General features: G+C 35.3%; 1 protein-coding gene across 1 annotated transcript in view; it reads left to right on the top strand.

Moving 5' to 3' along the window:
• FIG4 (FIG4 phosphoinositide 5-phosphatase) overlaps window positions 1–20,529 on the top strand; it is a 60,131-nt gene extending 39,602 nt beyond the window's left edge. Inside the window, 6 exon segments of the mRNA XM_032681352.1 lie at window positions 150–297; window positions 1,100–1,183; window positions 4,057–4,252; window positions 6,741–6,823; window positions 9,920–10,009; window positions 18,786–20,529. Coding sequence (XP_032537243.1) covers window positions 150–297; window positions 1,100–1,183; window positions 4,057–4,252; window positions 6,741–6,823; window positions 9,920–10,009; window positions 18,786–18,963 — 779 coding nt within the window. The 3' untranslated portion in view covers window positions 18,964–20,529.
• Window positions 20,530–20,840: the final 311 nt, after the last annotated feature.

Raw genomic sequence — 20,840 nt, 5'->3', positions numbered from 1 at the left:
ATGCATCTTCTTCATGTCATATTTTCTTGTCTCAGGGGGTATATGATTGTAGAAAAAAATGCCTGGTAGGGTGGCTGGGTGAGCAGGCTTTTTTAGATTTTTGCACGAGTCAGTAATTGTTAGTAAAAATATTATTTTTTTCTCACCAGTGACATGTGCTGAAAACAGACGCAAGTTGACAGTGAAGAAGTTCCACAAATATGAAGAGGAAATTGATATCCACAATGAGTTTTTTAGGCCATATGAGTTGAGCAGTTTTGATGAGACCTTCTGCTTGGCAATGACCAATTCTACACGGTATATTAGGATGTTTTGTGGCTCTAAATCCTTGACTAGAAGTTGATTTGGTGTGAATTAAACATGCATTTGATTTTTTTGGTTAAATATGTGTAACTTCAAATTTAGCAAAGTTCTTGAAACTAAGTCACAGTACTACATGGAAATGTTACTCTAAAAAAGTCCGTTAAAATAGTGCTTAAATTTCCAATTATTTTCCATTATGGAGTGTCTGATGTTTGGGCACTTGAAGGCTGACAAATTAACTTTTCTCTGTGGACTCTGATCACAGAGCCTACTTTCAACACAATTGTTTTCTAGTTGTTCTGCACTCATTTTACAGTTGTTTTCTTCAGTTCATCTGGTTCTCACAGCTGGCCAGATATTTTTGGGGAATTTTGTTGTCAGCAATCAGCTGGATATTCTGAGAATAATCTGAATCATGCTTTAGCTAAAGACTTCTAGGGAGATTATGTTTCATGTACCTTTTTGACCCTATTTGAGCACTGACAGCATTTTGAAAACAATATATGAAGCCCTGAGTTACAGGGCTTCTTCAGCACAGGAATGAAGCACATTGTTTTAGCATCTTTGGCAAGTGGTGATATTTGCAGCTGTTTTATGGGACTAAATAATGCAACTGAAAGCTTTTTAAATACCTAATATACATAACTTGAAAAGATGAAGTTAGAACTTGATATCTCTTTTTATAATGATTTTTTTTAATTCAAAGATAGATGTTAGAGGTTGTTCTTCCAGAAAACTTAAAAATTTTATGTGTTGAACTTTGCTCATGAACAGTTTTGCCTTACTATTTTGGCAGAGATTTTATGCCTAAGAATGTGGGAATTGATCCCAGTCCATTTACTGTTCGTAAACCTGATGAAACTGGAAAATCCGTGTTAGGGTAAGTGTGAAATGGGAAATTTTGTTTTGATTTAATAGTAATGAAATTTTAAAGAAAATATATAAACTCTATGTGTGTGTCTGTGTAGCACATTCTGTGTTACATGGGAAATAATTCATTGGTGTTATACACCAGTGTGTAATTGTACACTTTGAAAATCACGTCTAATTTGAGATCTTTATTTGACACTAGGAATTCTTAATTCAGACTTGTTTAATATTTTCTGTTTTCTCATATAAGTGAAGTTCATGTAAGTGAAGTTCATGAGAAAATTTTTATTTATAATATACAGAAGTTATTAAAATTTGATCATCATTTCATATTGGTGGCAACTTAATTCTCTATTGGAGATGACAGGAACGCGCATATTCTTGTTGTCTTTAGAAATGATAATTTTTTCATAAATAGAACATATCCTGAAACAGCAATAAATGCCAATTTCAGCATAGTTTTTTATTAAAAGGGTTATTAAAATATTTACAGATAAAATTATGTAAAACAATTCAGCAGCAGTTTTTGGGACAAATGAATGCTTCATTTAGCTGCTTTTGCATCCTGGACTTGCTTTGTTACTCTGTTTATTCCATTGCTGTGTTTGATCTGCTGTATCACACAAGGGCTATGTCGACTCTTCCTGAATTTGTTCTATCTTTGATACCTGATATGAAGTATACCTTTTGTCAGTAATGACTATCCCTGTACAGTCATAACATTTTAAGTTCCTCTGGAAACTTGCTGTTCGGTTGAACACTAGGACATTTGACTGTCTTGTGTTGTGCTCTGATCTCATTGCCAATAAATGTTGAAAGTAGACTATGCTTATCATTAATAGAACCTAATTTCATGCTACCGATGTTCCCTGGGAATAAACAGGAAGACTATTCAATTGTTGCACAGTTTATCTCTGCTAAGAATTGTGAGTTTATGGGTACTTTGAGGAGAAGCTTTATTCTTCCGCTTTGGTATAATGTCAGATTTTGGACTAATTTGTCTTCAGATATTACATTAAATACTTGACTATTTTACCTTTTTATCAGGTATTTTGCCTTAATCTCTCTGCTGTGATTTTTAGGGATTGTTATGACACAGAGAATCATCTCAATTAAAGCCACATTCCCGGACTCCCTGGTATTACTCATAAAGCTTGCTCTGCATTGGCTGTATAGTAGGGTAAAAGGTGGCTTCACTCTTCTGCCTTACCCATATTTAACCTTTGGTAGAGGCGGTACCTTTGCCTTGCACATTTGTCACCATCTTTTGATCTATGACATTTCTGAAGGGTTTGTTTATCTCTTCTTGTCCGTAAGTGTTCTGGTCCCTGGGACAATTAGATCTTGGCCTCTTCTGAGTACGTGCTGGGAGTGGGGTGGGGATAACACTGGGTGGCACTAGAACAGGCTCCCCAGGGTACTGTCACAGCACCAAGCCTGTCTAAATTCAAGAAGTGTTTGAATAACGCTCTCAGGCACATGACGTGACTCTTGGGGTGTCCGGCACAGGGCCAGGAATTGGACTTGATGATCCTGATGGGTCCCTTCCAACTCGGCATATTCTGTGATTCTGTGATTCTATGAACACTGTTACCAGTGTTTGGCTACTTGCTCCGTTCTTCAGCTTTCAGAAAGGACTGCTTTTCTTGTGACCTTCACCTCAGTTAGAAAAGTAGGGAAGATAACCTTAATTTTCTCTAAAAACTAAGGTCTTCATAACTTTCTGTAAACTTCAGTCTAACAGAATGTCAGGTTCTGCTTAGTCAGAAATTAAACTTGCTGTGGTAAGTTCCTCTGTAAGAATTCTTGGGGGTGGGGTATACTCTCAGACCTCCTTTGGGAGGACTCTCCTGCTTACTTATACATGTTCCTTGAGCATATAAAGTTTAGCTAATTCAGTACAGGGGTAAACTGCTGTATGAGTTTGACATCTTTGTAACAGTCATAGTGTGCTCCTCTAGAGCTCAAGTGATGCTCATGAGAACACTAGACCTGCAACTCAAAATAGCATTTGCACCATGCTGTTTTCATAGCCTCTTAGCGTGCTCCTGTCTTCCTTTGGAGTTAAGTCATGCACAGCGTCAATGACATATGGACAGCCATTGCAGCAAGAAGGAGAGGTTTCTTTCTTGTTTCCAGGGATTTGTCTATAAACTGTCTATTCATTAGTTAATGTCTATTCATTAACTGCCTTCCCTGAAAGATTGTGACAGTGTCTGAGAGGAAAGTGCAACCACATACCCTTCTATGGCCAGTAGGAAAGGATGCAAAGGATGTAGTATAATTTCTGATGGGTAATATCTACCTTTCAGAGTGTATACTGTTAAAAACAGTGTTAGCCTACTTTTGTTTAAACACTGCTTCTTGAAGTCTTCATACAAATAAGGCACATCTTTATATTGACTGGAATTTCTGGAGTGAGAAATACTGCATAAAGAAATGTTACTGATTAAAGAAATAAATTGAGGGGAGAGGTATGGAAAAGAAAGGAAAAAAGTGACATTATCATTAGGATTTGGGACCAAGATTAAGAAAGCTACTGGAGTAGATATTATGGATATTCCTGGATCAAAACCGAAGATATTATGTCTCAATTAATTTTTATTCCTTTTTATTTATTCAGTTGGGGGGAGGGATTTTAGTAACGAATCAGAGGATTGGTGGAGAAAACCTGACATAATCCTTTGGTCTCCCTTTAAATGACCCAGAATAAAAAGAGATTGAAGAAAAGAAATCAATTGGGGATTTCAAAAGATGAGCAACAATTTGTTCCAGAGGATAGAATTTATTTCCCCAGAAAGACTGTAACCAAGATTAGGAATTTTAAGTATTCATTGTTAATGTCTTGCTGATTTCATAAATACACACTGCCTTTCCTGATAGGAACAAAAATAATAGAGAAGAAACCGTGCTGCAGCGCAAAACAGCTGCTAGTGCTCCTCCACCCCCAAGTGAGGAAGCAGTCTCAAGTAGTTCTGAAGATGATTCTGGGACAGATAAAGAAGATGAGGGTGCTGTTTCTCAACGTTCAACTCCGGTAAAGGTGACTGATACAGGAGACAATACAAAAATCACAGAGGTAAGAAATTACTGTGATGGGCAAGAAGGCTTAAAATTCACATTTCCTTAGGGAAAAAACAGTAAACATTATAGAACAGTCAAAAGTAAAGTTCTGAGGCATTTAGTGAAAAAGGTCTCCAAGGTAATCTTTGTGTGTAGATATTACACAACTGCTTATAAGCCTTCTCTGTTCTTCTTGTTGTGTATTAGTGAAACACAAAAGAAAATAGAACTGAAAGAAAAGAAATCTATGGTATTTGAAAGGTATTCAGGTCATTACATAAAGCATAAAATACATCTGTGTTAGTGTGTTAATTCAGAGCAATAGTGTACTTCTGATTAATGTTACTTACCATTCTCTGGCACACATCCAGATGGTCTTGGAGCATGCAGATAGGATTCCTTTTCTTCAGGAATGTACTTGATCTACCTACCCAATCAGCATTTAGTCCATGGGAGCTAATCTGGAGCAAATACCCTGAAGGACTTGTAGTACGGACCTGAGATCTGAGCACCACATCTTTGAATTACAAAGCAATTCCTTTTGGATGATGCCACTTGCTCAGGTCAACCTAACTGTAAATTAATGATCAATCTGTATAAATTTCAACCAGATTTATGTGAACACTTTTAAATTACTGTTTCATAATTATATGGTCTGACATTTAAAAAAAATTAAACTGACTCAAAAAATGTACATGATAATGTTATCTCATTGGTCCTATGATATTACTCCTACTCAAGTTGAAGATATTAGCAGTGAATAAAATAGTGAAATAAATTGCATAAGCACAGTGAAATGGAAAGAATGTGTATTCTCAGTTGTGGGCTATTAATCTTTTTTTGCTAATGTAACTCCCACATTCTTGGAATCCCTTGGGTACTAATTTAATGAAAATATTGTGTTGTATGAAGTATTATGGAAATACCTATTTTATTAATTCATGTAATCATTCTTCAAATTCTTTCTTATACCACTGAACTGTCTTAGCAAAAGGATATGCTAATGGAGATTACAGAAATTTGGAAAATACTTACATTGTCTGGGAGGAGGGTTGGTTTTTTTTTAGTCACATCTAATTTAAATGGTTAGAGTGTTGTGCTTGTACATGTTACCACTTTTGAAGAAAATTGAGTATTTATGATCTTAGTCAATATAAAATGTAGTGCCTGATAGGCAACAGACAGCAAATCTGTTGGGTTTGTTTTGGTTTTTTTTTCTGCCACCATACAGACTTTCATTCTGTTCAGTCCTTAGCCTAGGATTTGTGTTCTCAGATAGTAGATTTTCAGCCTTCTGTTCAGCAGTGCCTTCTTCCTAATCATAGCGAAGCACTTTCAATAAAATAACTGTGAATTTATGTGCTATTCATTTTGGACAATTTGGATTAAGCCAATACAAGTGCATTTTTCTGTTTATGCAAGATATTTTATCTGAAAGTTTTCCATTATCTCTGATTAATAGAGTACCTGTTGTCCAGCAAATCAGATTGTTTATAGATTTTTTTTAAACAGAAATCCAAGCTTAAATTTTACTCTTGATTCCTAGTATTGCACAATTTATCTCATGTCATTTTTCCCCTCTGTTTTGAACACACTTCAACACTCATACCTAAGGTAACTTCTTTAGATTTCTAAGATGCTTAAATGAAAAATGTATGTAAACACAAAGTATGATTTGAAAGCCATTGACATTCAATAATATTTTAATTCAGTGAGTTATTTTGATTTTTTTAGTAATGCATATGAAGAAATATCTTCCAATTTATTAGCACCTTTGCATGCATTGAATTTTAGTCACAATTTGCATTGTTAATTCATGCTATTCCTTGTTATTTGGGGAACCCAAATAGCTAGTTCCTATCCACATCTCTGAGAAGTTATTAAAAAAACACTTTTATACTTCTGGTCAGCCCATATCTTTCTGGAGTTCTTTGACTTTGGATCTTTTCGAACTAGAAGAAAACTGTCTTTATAGTTGACTTGCAGTCGTTTGTATCTTGTCAGTAAACCCCCTCAGTTTAGCACTGAATCCTTAGACAAAGTGCAGTATTGAAGGTGCGTTGGTTCCTTGTTATAGTTGACTGACGTGATTGCGTAATGTATTAAATAAAAATAGTTTTGTTCAACCTGAGGTTTGTAATTATTTCAGAATTGACAGCAGGAACTGTGAAAGCAAATGTGGGAGCATGTTCTGAACGAATGTGATTTATTCTATATTAAGTTTCAACACAGAACATAATTTAATAACTACATCATTACGTTCTAGGAATATAATTTATTCTCCTAATATGTTGTTTATCTTTAAAGAATTCTTTCTGTGTTGAATAATGGTTTTAATATAAAAATATGCAGAAGCTAAGATTAATATTTATATAAGAAACTTACTTTGTTTTGTGTGCTTTTGAAATTATTTTTAAGTTTAGAAAGAGTTCTGTGCTTAAAACCAAACTTCTTTGGATGTTGTTATGGTATTCTCAGTTTGAATCTTTCTTCTTATGTTCCAGAATGTAGTGCAATCCACAAAAGATGTGTATGGAGTCAATCTTTCAGATATTCCTTCAGAAGATGATCTCGCAATATATGCTAGGTGAGATAAATTTCCAGTGGTAATCAGTAAAAAATAATTTGAGGTAGTTAAATGCAGTTTGTCAAAGTGCTGCCTTTGATCAAACTTATGTAACTTATAAATTTTAGAGATATTTGGATATATATACTATTCTCTTTTTAAAATCAAACTGTTTTCGGATGTCTGTGTCAACTCTGATTTCAGTAGAAGTTAAATAAATTCCATAGGAGTTGTCCCATCATTGTAAGCTTTGTAGTCTGTGGTTTTTGCATTTTTCAAATGTTGAATTACACTAATTCAAATCAGTCATAAGTGAAATAGCTTATTCTTTAAAAATGCATACAAAACAACAGAAGTTTTCCTTTTTTTAACATAATGTCTTATTCATAGAGATGTGTTAACTGTTACATTTTACTCAAATTTAAAACTGTGTAGTTACACTATTGTTCTCAGATACTCTCCTCAATATCACAGAATAACACTAAGGCCAAAAAGAAACTGGTTCAAATTTTCGTTTTTTCTTAAACCAGAAAATTAGTTAGAACATTTTGATTTTTTTTTTTAACTCGAACCAAAAGTGAACTAGAATAATATAAGTTACGGATGAACTAGAGCTGAGCCAAAAAGTCATTTACTCTATTCCCTGGTGGAGGAGATTCTTTCCTGAACTGCAGTGTTTTTCTTCAAAAACTAGTCAGAATATTGAGAATTAAGTACTGGAGATCAGTTGGAGAAATTTAGATACAAATTGAACACCCTCTTAGTTCCTAAAGTCTTGTAACACTGTTGTCGAGAGAGCAGTTGATTATGCAAGACATCAGAAGGGCAAATCAATGACATTTGCTTATTAAACTAATGTTTCAAACACCTGCTTAGAATGTAGAATTAATGATGTTTGAGAAAAGAGATGTAAGAAACCTACACATCATCTTGGAAAAACACTGTACATATGTTGAAGTGAATACTTGTGAAACGTGTTGAAATGGCCTTATGTGCACTTCTGTTTATTTTCTAATGTGTAATAGCAGGGGCTACCTTATTGTATTTGAAACCTTTTCAATTTTTGAGGGGAATTTTAATTGACTATACTGTCTTCTGATTTGGTGATATGTGATGTTTCATCCTGACTTAGTTCGTTAATCCACTGAAATATTTTTTTTTCTTTTTATTTAAAAGTCTTTTTGTGTTAATTTTTCTTTAGGTGTAGCTACTTCTCTTGCAGTCTTTAGTTCTTTGAAATTCCCATTTCAACCTATTTCCTAAATCCTTAATCATTTGAAGACAGAACACTTGAGTAGGGCTGAAGAGGATGTTTCTCATTATCTCTAAAATTTTTAACTTCACCTATGCCTCTAACTTTAGTTTTTTATTTTAACCACTAGAAAATAGGTGCCAATTTGCCAATTTTCCTTTGATATGGCAGATAATTATTGTGGTTCTGCAAATGGCACAGTGGAAGCTGATGTCTACTCTTGAGTCTTTCTGTATAGATGAATGACTCTGTGCTAACATCCAGAATTGCAGCTACTTCCCATTTTATAATTTTTCAGGCTGGACTAGCATTCAGTCTATTGTAATTGTAACACTATAAACCCCATGGGGGCTTTGAAGCTCCCTATTCCTATTTTTTTAAGACCAAAAAAAAAAAAAAGCTTGCATTTATTTAATTTCCTTCAAGCAATGCAGGTTTTAAAAATAAAACAATTACAAATTCCTTACCTCTTTTAGCTAACAAGACACTGTGCTATTTCTGGTCTGATGTGCTGATTTATGTAATAAAGGATGTCAGTAAAATCTATACTTCCCAAAATGTACATCACTTGAGAATAGCAGCAATTTCTCTCACAGTATGATTACAGTTATCACATCAAGTTTTTTTCTGTTATTGTAATAAGGGAAATGGAGATGTAGGATCCTGACTTTACATGATATCCTTAGCCATGTTACATGGTTTTTTTCTTTATTAATATTAAGGTCTTGTTTGTTTCAAAATATTGAATAATTTAAAGCAATTAATTAAAATACTTATGCCAGTAGTTTGCCTTTGGTTTTTGCTTTTTAAGCTGGTTTCAATAGCAAACTCCTGCACTAGGTCTTAAATATTTTGATTTCCACTTACAATTCTCTTATTTAGAAATGTAAGTATTTATTCCTTCAACATCCAAAGTGATGTTGCATGTTTCTGAGGCTCTTGTTTCTACAGTATAGAATCTGAATGGAGCAGAAAGCAAAGCTGCAGTAAGCTGTTTAGAAATGTATTGCTCATTTGACTTCTGTACACTCTTTCATGCAGTTGGTTTTACGCTGGTAGTTGTTGCTTGTTAAAATGTAGTAAATATTCCTGAAATAGACCAGTGAGACTTTTTAAGCTAAGAAAAACCCTTTGCCTCAGAAAATTAAAGTATTAGATCACAACTAACATTTACTTCTCTTTTCCGTCACACAGATGTGTTGGAGAGTGAACAAATTGAATGCAAGATAACTACATATACATATATTTGAAACCCTCTGACTTTTCCTTTTAGGCTGAGTGACTAAGATTAGTGATAAGCTACTTTTTAAAAAGCTTTGCTCCACTTCATTGCCAAGAAAAAAAGCCATGACAGTATTTGCCTTTGGCAATGTCTTCCAGCAAATATTTGAAGGTGGGGGAATTGTCCCAAAAGGTTGCACTTGTAAATAAGTGATCTGGACTAACAGCATTTCAGATGAATAAACTGGATTGAATTTGGCAGAGGACTGACTTAAATCTGAAACTTGAGAGACTTTACCTCTTTTCCTGATTTCATCTAAATGATTGTTTTGAAAAAGACATAGGAAGTTGACTGTAGAGGGCTATCTATTTCTTAGGAAGGCCTGCTTCTATCTCATGACATACTAGATGATACCAATTGATAAGCAAGTCTGTTTTCAAAGGAGGTTCAGAGTTCACACATGCATCCACTGTGAACTTTTAAAAATCCCTCTTGTTCACCAGGGAGGTATGTCATGATCGGTGACTTTTATAGCACGACTCAAAACCTCATTTTTTAGTGTCAGTTTCTTTCATTTGATGAATTTTTTTGTGATAGTTCTTTTATTTCTTTGTTTTATTTTTCTATCTACTGCTTTTTACAGGTTTGTTCAGCTGGGACAGAGTCAGCATAAACAAGACAAGGGCAGCCAGCCATTTTCCTCAAAACACCACTTGGATAGGGTTATAAATTTGTAAGTGTTATTCTTCTTTATCCCTTTAACCTGATTTTGCTTTTGTAATGAGGCCTGAAAAAACATCAGGTAAATTTGATGCTAAATTGTTTGAGTCACACTTCCATTTTTTTTACCGTATAGAGATTTAATGCATAGCATGAAGAACTGGGTTTTTGGTTTGTTTGGTTTGGGGTTTTGGCGGGGGGGATTTTGTTTGTGTTCTTTTGGGGGGTGTCGCTTTTTGTTTGTTTTTTAGTTTTTGTAGTATAAGGGATTTTGTGTTCAAAAGTCTTAACAATGTTAACACAAAGCACTGAAGCTACTGAGTTTAAAAGGCAATTTCTTCTTACTGTAATTACTTTTGAAAGAGACAGTTTGAAAGATTGGTTGCATATTCTTCATTAAAAAAATTCAAAGTTGCATTTGAATCTTCTTAGTATTAGTAGAAAAAAAGGGTCATGATATTATCCAAATGTTATACTATTATTGAAGCAGGTCTTAGAGTTTAGATGATCAAGTCCTAACTTCCCAGTTGACATCTTCCTGTACTGTAGGCAGCTTAAAGTTTCACCAAGGCAAGGCAGATTTTTATTTATTTTTGTCTCTGGGGTACATGATCTTTTATCCAACAGCATGGCCACTTCATAGAACTGCAGGACCTTTACTCCAATCCATTGAAGTGAGGGAAGCTTGGACACAGCATTTGTCCAAGTGGGGATAGAGACTGTGAGTGTCTCAGTTGGGCTGAGAGAGTAGAATAACATGAAACAGATGTAATGCTGTGTATGGGACAATATTGTCTAATATCAGTGATTTAGTGTTATCTGCATTTAAAGTGATGATACCACATTTGTAGGTAAATGAACCTGTAGTTTTATAATAAAATATATCTCATGGGTATTAAAGTAGTAAATTAGATGGGCAAAGTATAAAACTGTTTTTCATAAGAGGGAACAAGCCTGAATATTTTAAAGGGAAATGCTTATTAAGAAAATATTTTATAAGAATATTTTTTTATGATGGCAATTTCTTTTTTTGTAATTGCAAAATCTCCTGGCATGTTAGACAGTGTAAGAGGTAATAATTCCCTTCTTAACCCTTCAAAAGTAGGGTAAATTTTCCCTCCATGCTTTGCTGCTGCAAAATAAACACATTAAATAGAATCTACACACAGAACTCTGGAGGCTTTTGGTAGTCAGATGTTAAGTTTTTTTCTTTTCCCAAGTGTATTTTCCCTGTGTTTCTGAATAGTAAAAGTGTAAAAGTCATAGAGCACACAAATCTGTGCCTTCTGTCACTCCTCCTCTTGTAGTCATGTGGATCATCTTTCTCTGCCAGTTCTACCAAATATACTACTCTGTGCAGATCTGAGAGGAAATAGGGTATCTTATAGTTGGTAATTTCTTTTTTCTAAAAGTGTATTTTTATACAACTTAAAAATTTCCTTTGGGTTTTGTTCTGTAACTTTAAAAATGTTTAAATACTGTTTGGATGGTAACAGATTATTCTTTCAGTAAAAGTTATAAATGTAGGCATTCTTTAAAGGCATGTTGTTAAATTCTGAAACAAGGAAGCTTTCTCTTACAGAGGTGGAATTGCTCCTCTGAATCAGAAATTTCCTTGGAGAATGCTAACTTTTTAGAGATAAAATAGAATGAACTAAGATTAGGGAGAGAGGGAGGGTTTTCAGTAACAGCAGCTGAGACACATTCTGCACTTGTTTCGCAAGGAGCTCTTGAAGAAATTGAAAAATTATGGTAACTTGTATTAATTTGATGCTAAGTGCATTTTAAATTGAAAAAAATATGGCAAATTTAATTTTCCAGTAGTTCCTTCTAGATGCAAATGCAATTAAACCCCTGTTCTTTTCATAGTAAAATGAAGTACTCAATGCAAAACTTTGGTTTCTCATCAGCCGTGAGATATAATTTAGACTTAGGTTAGTTGCTGACGTTTCCACACTTCACAAGAAAAATCTTTTTGAATAACCTCACACCTCACAACCTTAAAACACTTGGCCATTTTTATCAAATACATTAAGCCAATACAAAAAGAAATACTTCTTATTTTTATAGTGTCACTTCAGTGATATCTGTGAGCTCAGATATGCATTGTAGAAAGGCTGAAGAGAAAGTTCTGGTCTAAATTTAGAAACTGTAAGTAGAGATTAGAAATAAAAAGTGGATACTTGAACAGGGACTGCAGTGATGCAGTGAAATAATACTGAAGTTGAGTGGAGAATGTGAAAGGATATTGAAATTCTTCTTTTTGTTCTTAGAAATTGTATGAAGGAAAAAAGGGTAGAATTTTACTTAGAGCTAAATAGAACTAAGCAGAGCTGGACGACTATTAGCACAATCTATTGTACTGTATGTGAAGAGATACTTTGAGTACTATAGTATAAGTACTGTGGGCTGACACAATGCACCTGTTTCTAATTCCCTAGTATTCATTGTGGTGTGATATAAATAATACTGTTGTAAAAATATACTGTCAAAACCTTTTCAAATGTACTTCATGCATTTGTCTGGGAGTACAAGAAATTTTATTACCTGCTGAACAGGGAATTGAGTGTTTTGTTTCACTGCAGCACAAAAGAAGAGTGTGGACATGTCTGAATGTCCTTATAATAGAAGAGTAGGTGGTGCATATGTCAGAGTCCAAGCTGTCTTCAGTGCCTGAACTAAGTGTAACCTGTGCAAGTTAAATGCTCTACTGGGGTATTTTAGTCTGTAATACCACTATAAAATATAAAAGTTAAAATAAAGCATCAGAGTCCAAGAAGCGTTTGGACAATGTGCTCAGGCACATGGTGTGACTCTTGGGCTGTCCTGCACAGGGCCAGGAGTTGGACTCAGTGATCCTGATGGGTCCCTTCCAATTCAGCAGATTCTGTGATTCTATAATCACCAGCTTAGTGGGCTGGTGTTCTTTCTTTTGCCTTTGAAGTCTCATTTGGATCCTAATGTCAGCAGCATTGGAATCATATCCTCTAAAAGTATGACCATAACAAATTCCTTTGAAATATGGAGGAAATTTAGTTGTTCCTACATAGGATATTATGGTTTTGTTGAATTGGGGATTCTGTAGTATTGACAGTCTCTAGCAAAAAAACAAAGTACTGAAAGGTATGCCACCTTATCCCATCTGCTTTTAGACATTCTAGTGAAAATTCTCTGACCCTTCTTTAGCCTGTCACTCTGTCTTCTCTGTGATGTGATAAATTTCTATTCATCAGTTTAAGGTAACTGGCTTCCTCAATTAATCTGTTTGAAAAAGTAAGTCTAAGCTTTTCCTTAAAGAAACACAATATTCCTCTTTCTTTTTTTTTCTTTTACTTGTGAGTTCTTTTGATACTTGTTTTTCCTGTCCTGTCTTTAGGTTTCCTTGTGTGTTCGATCTTTAAATTTTGAATTAGCTTGTGGTCAATGTAAATCATTCTTACTTAAAAGATTTATCTTTCCTTGGATATCATCTTTCTGTATCAGATGTTCTTTCCTTTTCTCATATTCCTTCTGTCTGCTCTGTAGAGAAGCTGCTTCTAATTTGGATTGTAAAATGCTTATTTAACTGCATACCTGTATAAGGAGAATCTGTCTTTTCTCTAACCCTTGAAATTGTACATACCTTTAAAATTTCAGTTAATTGTTGTGGGACCTGGATGTAGTCCAGTTTTTGCTCCTGCTTGGTTCTGCAAGATACAAGTTGCAGTATTATTGGGCATAGAAGTTGTCTACTTTTCAGCCCTCTCCATTCACAAAGAATGTGACTGAAACTCTGTTGTATGGAGGTGTTGGTGTCTAAGGACGGACAATTCTGTTGAAGGCTCTTTCAGGAGCACAGCAAGCAATTTAAAGGGATACCATTTATGGTAAAAAAATAATAATTAAAAAAAAAAAAACAAAAACAAAAAAGCAGCCCCTCTGGATTTGCCAGAGTTTTGTAAGTCAAATATCATAGCATCCTAGAATGCTTTGGGTTGGAAGGGACCTTGAAGGCCATCTAGTTCCAAGACCCCCTGCCATGGGCAGGGTCATCTTCCACTGGACCAGGTTGCTCAAAGCCCCATCCAACCTGGCCTTGAACACTTCCCAAGATGGGGCATCCACATTTTCTCTGGGCAATCTGTTTCAGTTCCTCACTGCGCTCACAGTAAAGAATTTCTTCCTAATCTAAACCCACCCTCTTTCAGTTTAAAGCCATTACCCCTTGCTGTCTCACTACATACCCTTGTAAAAAGTCTCTCTCCAGCCTTCTTGCAGCACCCTTTAGCTACTGGAAGGCTGTTGTAAGGTCTCCTCAGAACCTTCTCCAGGCTGAAGAACCCCAACTCTCTCAGCCTGTCTTCGTAGGAGAGGTGCTCCAGCCCTCTGTTCATCTTCATGGGTATTTGCTTAAGATTCAAACAAGGCAAAAGAGGGCATTTTGTTTCCTTCTTTAGATATACTTTAGAGACTTGAGGAGAAACAAATGGTGGCTTTCTGGCGAGCTCTATTTTTCTGAGAGCTATGCACATCACCATGCACTTTTTCTTCAGAGTATGGATCATCCTCGTTGTAGTTGAAGATTTTAACTGTGTTGTCTTCTACTTTTAGAGTCAGTGGGTACTCTTGGTGAAAACATAACACTGTGAAGCAAGCATGCTTACAAGTGGGATGAAAATAATTGAAACTTGCATGTCAAGGATGCTGTCCTTCATGACATAGCATTAATGTTCCTATCTGTGTAATTTTCACTGGGAGGCCATAAAGCTATAGGTCTCTAGGGAAATCTGATAGCCAAGTCATAAATAATGTGCTCTCTTTCATGACTATTGTAAGATATTAAACTTATTAAGGAGAATAGATTTTTACATGAACAGTGTTAGAGAAATTACTTTTAATTAAATGAATGGATAATACAAGCACTCTGCAAATACTTACAGCTTAATACAGGGTTATTAATCAAAATTGTCATGCATGAACATGCGGTTCTTTCAATATATTTTTATCATGTTGAAGCAAGTAGGTGGAAAATTGAGATTTAGTTACTAAATGCTTCCATTGTGCCTAAGGAAAGGACTTTTGATTCATTAGTGCTTCAGAAATGTCATGTCTTTAGAAACCAATCAATAAATAGAGAAGGCATCAAATTAGTGTTATGGCTCTGGTTTGTTCTTTTATTTAATTGTCCACCTTCTAGTGGACTAGACAGACCAGCTACATTTGAGTAAGTGACATCTTTTGGTGTTAGATAGTGACACTGGTAAGTTAGTACAGTGTGCTAGTGTCAGATACCATTGCTACAGTCTCAGCTTGGATGCTTTACACTAGTTAAATAAGTACCTGCGGAAACTATGGATGCTTTGAAAAACAATCTACTTTTAAAGCATCTGTATATAAAGTCAGATAGACTACTGGGTTTTACCAGTTCTGAAAACACCTACCTTAAGTAAACTAGAAGAAGTGATAATGAGAAGAAACTAGCACACTGTTGAGAAAGAAATTTTAAGTATGCAGCCAAACTCTATGGGTGAGTAGTGATTTTATTGTCTCAAGTTCAATAGTATTCTTGTGTAAGTAATTCTATCATTGCAGTCAAAATATAATCAAATGAATTTATAACTATGCAAAGCTGAAATATGAAATTGAAAACTATTATTTTAATCTGGAAACCATTTTGATATGCCATATTCCGGTTGTAGTGGAATATTAGGCATACTGTAGTACATGGCACACTGCAGTCATTTTTTTAGACTAATGAACTGTCCTGATGAAACATCCAAAATACAACATATTTTAATAAAATAAAAGGCTGGAGGAAAAAAAGGGAACAAGGTTTTTTGACAGTTTTAATGGAGATCCTGATTTAGAAACAGTGTAAAATATTAGTTTGTGCTCATAATGCAACTAGAAGTTGGCATTATTATGGCATTTCATTTATAGAAGGGCTTTGCCATTGCCGAAGTGTTACAGGTCTTCCTTGGTTTTTCCCTTTAAAAGATTCTGCACACAAAAATAACTTCATGTCTCCTGAAGAGCACCCAGATAGAGAGTCATGACTGTGGCTTCTGTGGAATATGACAATGATGCTAATATCTGAATCTCTGTTGCAATTGGGCTGGTCAACATTTGCTTTTGGAAATAGTGAGATTTGACAATAAGTTGCCACTGCACTTTTTACCTGAGAAGTTTTGAGCCCAAAAATATGTGCATGCACTAATACAATATTTAACAATAGCATTCTGACTTTTTTTCAGCCACTGGCACTGTCTACTACTCCACTGTGCTCTTATGTAGGGTACTTAGAAAATTTCTCTTCAGTAGCCAAAATAATAGATGACAAATGAAAAGCTAGTTAAAAAATCTCAGGTATTAAACACAGTTTTGGTAGAGCTTGGAGCTCTAAATTAGTGGCAAGGTGACAAGGTTGGTCAGAAAATAACTGGTGTATGAGTAGAGATAAATACACTTGGTTGTCTGATAGTGATGTAGAGGAGGCAAGCAGAGAATGACTGATCACCGTTTCTCCCAGGGTAGGAATTACAAGCAACCCAAGTCCCTGATGACAATGAAATGAGTGTCACATCAGACACAATTAAGGCATGGAACTTATTCCCATGGGATCTGTTGGTTGCTGAAATCCAGGAAGATATACTAGAGAAGGGATTGGTTAGTACCTGTTCTGTCTTAACAGACTGTCCTCAAACCTTTCTGCTAGTTACTCCATGAGACAACTGGCCCAATAAAATTTTGGGTCCACCTATGAGGAATGATTGAATGTAGGAAAGTGTTCAGTGTCTGTGGTTGTTGGAAAGTGAGTTCACAATTTCCAGAATTGAAATCTTTATGTTGTACTGAATACTAGGGCAGCTTTGTTTATATAATTTATAAAGTAGAAGTATTTTAATAGCTATCTAGAAAGTAGATATAGCTATGCAGAAACTAGCTTCTCCAGCTGAAATGTGAACTAAAAATGTATGAAACTGATGATTTAGAGAACTCTTTAAAACCTGTATGTAATTTTTCTTTGTAAATTGAGAAGTCAATAATTTCTCCTGTTTAGTGTTTTCTACATGCATTACATCTGCTGTTGTAGATAATCATAGTTCTGTCAGGTTTTTTTTTCTTGGAGTTAGTTTCAAACTTTGATTTCATTTAAAGCAAATAGTATTGACAGAAGGAAAAGTTAATGTACAGGTTACCTTCAGATAGCAACATATCAGTTGAATGTTGAATCATTCAGTTGAATGATATGTTGAAACATATCAGTTGAATATCATTGAATGTTTTGTTGTGTAATCCAAACTGATATGCTATCACACAGGTAAAACATCTGTACTGTTCAACTTTGGGAGTATTTTATAAATAAATTACTAAAATATTGCTGGAAATGTACAGACTGTACTTATGAATGCAGCTTTCACAATACCTGAACTGCTTTAAAATAAAGTTACTTACTGTACAGATACTTCTAGTGTTTATTCATTTATTATGTATGGAGTATAAATAGTTCTGTTGCTACCTTTCGGTTGGTTGTGGAGTTCATTGTGGAGAACACATTGCTGCTGAAGAGTTTGGCTTAGAGCCATAGAATATTAGAAACAGGAGGTCGTCTTTCCCCTCTGCTCAGAGGGGGACTAAATTAGATGAAGTTGCTTGGGCCTACATACATTTGACTGTTGAATATCCTTAGGGAGAGAAGTTCCACAGCCTTTCTGAGCAACAACAGTGATTGACAACCTTCATGGTAGAAAAAAGTTCCCTTTTATCTGATCGGAACAACCCATGATGGAGTTTGCATTTCCTTTTTGGAATTTTTCATCACACACTCCTAAAAGAGTCTGGCACCACACAGACACCTTCCCACTAGGTAGCTACAGATGGCAATAAGTCCCCTTTAGATTCTTTTCTCCTGGCTGAACAGCCCCAGTGCTTCCAGTATCTCTTCATATGCCATGTGCTCCAGCTCTCCAGTCATCTTGGTGACCTCTGCTGGACTCATCCAAATATTTCGTTGTCTGTGTTGGAGAGCCTCGAAGTGGGCCCAGTACTCCCGATATGGTCTCTTGAGCCCTGAATAGAGAGAAACAACCACTCTCCTTGACCTGCTGGCTATGCAGTTTTCAAGAGCTAACAGTTGAAAAACCAGCTTCTACCTCATGAGTGAGTCAACAGTGCTTAGAAAAGATCTGACAAACTCGAGTTCTTGTAAACTTTCAAACTTTGTGTGTTTCTCATGAGAGGTTTAAATATTAGCATTCAAATATGGCATTTATTGTGTGAAGATGATTTTAAAAATATTTTCATAAAGTATCTGAGTGCTGTTGCCGATAATAAATTGTCAGCAATATTATTACCCTAATAATTATATGGAAATTTCTTACCTGATAAATCCTTTCTCTGTTTTGGTTCAGAGCATAATCACTTGCTTGTTGTAATTGCTACTAAGTGGATAGCTCAATAAAATCTTTCTATTATCTGCCATAATGCATGGCACAGATCTGTTTCAGCTGGGGTACTTACTGACCATGGGAGATCTGAGGAAGGATGAAGAAATGAGGGCAGGGTGGAGGGAAGTGAGAAAGTATTCCGTAATGCGATTAATGACAACTTACCTAATTACCCTACTTGGGAAGCTGGGTGTTATCAGGTCTGCAATAGTGATAAAAATCTAGGTAAATGAATTATCTAGTGGGAAGTTGCCCTTTCATTGACTCTTTCATGTATATTTCAAGGCAAAGAAATACTCTTCTCTCTCCGTGGAAAATTTTTACCTAAAGGTCTAAATATTCTGCATGTTTGTCTTTTTCCAGAATACCAATCTCCTCCTTTTCTCAAGACAATATTTATGAAGTCCAGCCTCCAAGAGCTGATAGGAAATCAATAGAGATTTTTCATGCGCACATTCAGGCTGGAAGAGGAAACATGCAGCCCCTGGGAAAAGATGACTTCCTCATGTACAGAGAGTACATTCGAAACAGATACATGTAAATCTAAGCTGGATTCTCCAGCCAAGTCTACTGTACTGATAGGTCATAAAAATAATCTTAGAAAGGAAATCAAGTGTTGTTCTTTTGCAGTAATGAATTTATTATCTAACTTTTCTATTTATTATTCTTTACTGTTATCCATTTATTGTACTGTGCTTTAGGGAAAAAAGTGATTTATCTGCCATTAGTTGAAAGAGAAAGTGCATCTTAAGAGATTAAATGAATAATCAGAGCACTTACAGTCACTGAAGAGTATGGCAAAGAGAATATTACATCTTTAGTTTTTTACATTAATTTCTTACGTTGTTATGTTTTCTAATACAACAGAAGTGATTTGTACACAAGAATCAGAAGACAATAATTTCCTTCCTCTTTGTTCCATGACAACAAACAATCTTTTTTACAGCAGAATATTTTCTGATATTTCTTGAGATTTATAGTAGTGAGTGGTGGAATGACTGCTTGTAATTTGCTGCTGTCTTAAGCAAAAGTGAAAAATATTTGGCTGATGTCAAAACTAAAATTTGCATCAACTTTGTAACCCTAATATGGGTCAAAAGTAAACTCTCTCTGGTTCTAGTAGCTACAGAATCTGTGCCACATGCAGGGTGAAGATGGTTTGTGACTAATTATCACAGGCTTCTAGTAGGAGTCTGAGGTGAACCATATACTGACTGCATCTCCAAATGAAGGAATGCTCTCCACTTTACTGGGTTTGGACTCTCAGAGGATGCAAAACCATCCTGTCATTTTTCTGTATGACAAAAATGATAATTTTTGCAGCATACTCTTTCCATCCCTTTATTTGTGCTCTTGTGAGATGCCTTCAGGTTCAAGCCTACAGCCTCCCAGGAAATAGACTCATTTGAGCTTGTAAGTAAAACATTTCTCAAACTAAAAAAAAAGAGAGGGGGGGAGCCTACTATTTGCAATTGCAAGCTAAAATTCCCAACACTTTGTAGCCCCTTGCCTTGAAGAATACTGACAGTATCAGCAGCATCCTTGACAAACCATGTTATTCCACAAGCTCGTACAGACCATATTTCAGAATTTTCTGGAGTAGCGGAATAACTGTTTTAGGGACGTAGCCAACTGCATGTAGCAGATGTAGCCAACATGTTTATGTTCATAGTAAATTGCTTTTCAGGCAGTTGTTGTAGATTCTTGGCTGCATGCTGCAAATATGGTCTGAATATGTTTGAATATTTTATGCAGTAAGTTGCAACTGTCAGTAATTCAGTGTAAGAAAAGATGCAGTGGATAAAGGGAAAAAAGGTTCCTTGTGATAGAAGTTTGTGTGTTTCAGGGAATGACTTGTGTGCAGTCAGTGAGAGAACGTGGTACCTTGAGCTACCAAAGTGTTTTGGTGTACATTCTCTTTTGTTAATCGATTAATATTGTTTTGAGACAAATTGTTGTATTTTTGAGATATAAGAATGAATTGTCACTTTAGATAATACTTGATTGACCTGTCAATGTTTTTTTTTCTCTGAAAAAAACCCTGTACTGAATTCTTTTATCCAGTATGAAAATAATTTGAAGGAATAAATGCTTGCTTTGAAAAAATGTAGAACTGGAGTCTGTGTCTCAATGAGACAAATGCACACTTTTCTTACTGCTCTTAAACTACTGCAGAGAATGTTTTCTAGACTCTCACAGTCCTTACTGTCGTTGTTCATAGCTACTGGTAGTTCATAGAAGTTATCCTTGAAAGCACACCACTTAACCACAGATAACGCAAAAGATGGTACTCAGTTTTTCAACAGTCAATGATGTTGTTGCAAAATATAGGAATTGGAATAATTTTGCAGCTCTAAGGGAAAATATGTTCAACCCTCAGCAGTTCAAGCACTCCTCAGGAGAAGAGGGTTAAAGGAG

This window comes from Chiroxiphia lanceolata, chromosome 3 (genome assembly GCF_009829145.1).
Source record: "Chiroxiphia lanceolata isolate bChiLan1 chromosome 3, bChiLan1.pri, whole genome shotgun sequence".
Classification (NCBI taxonomy): Eukaryota; Metazoa; Chordata; class Aves; order Passeriformes; family Pipridae; genus Chiroxiphia; species Chiroxiphia lanceolata.
This window is presented reverse-complemented; position numbering and strand designations above follow the sequence as displayed.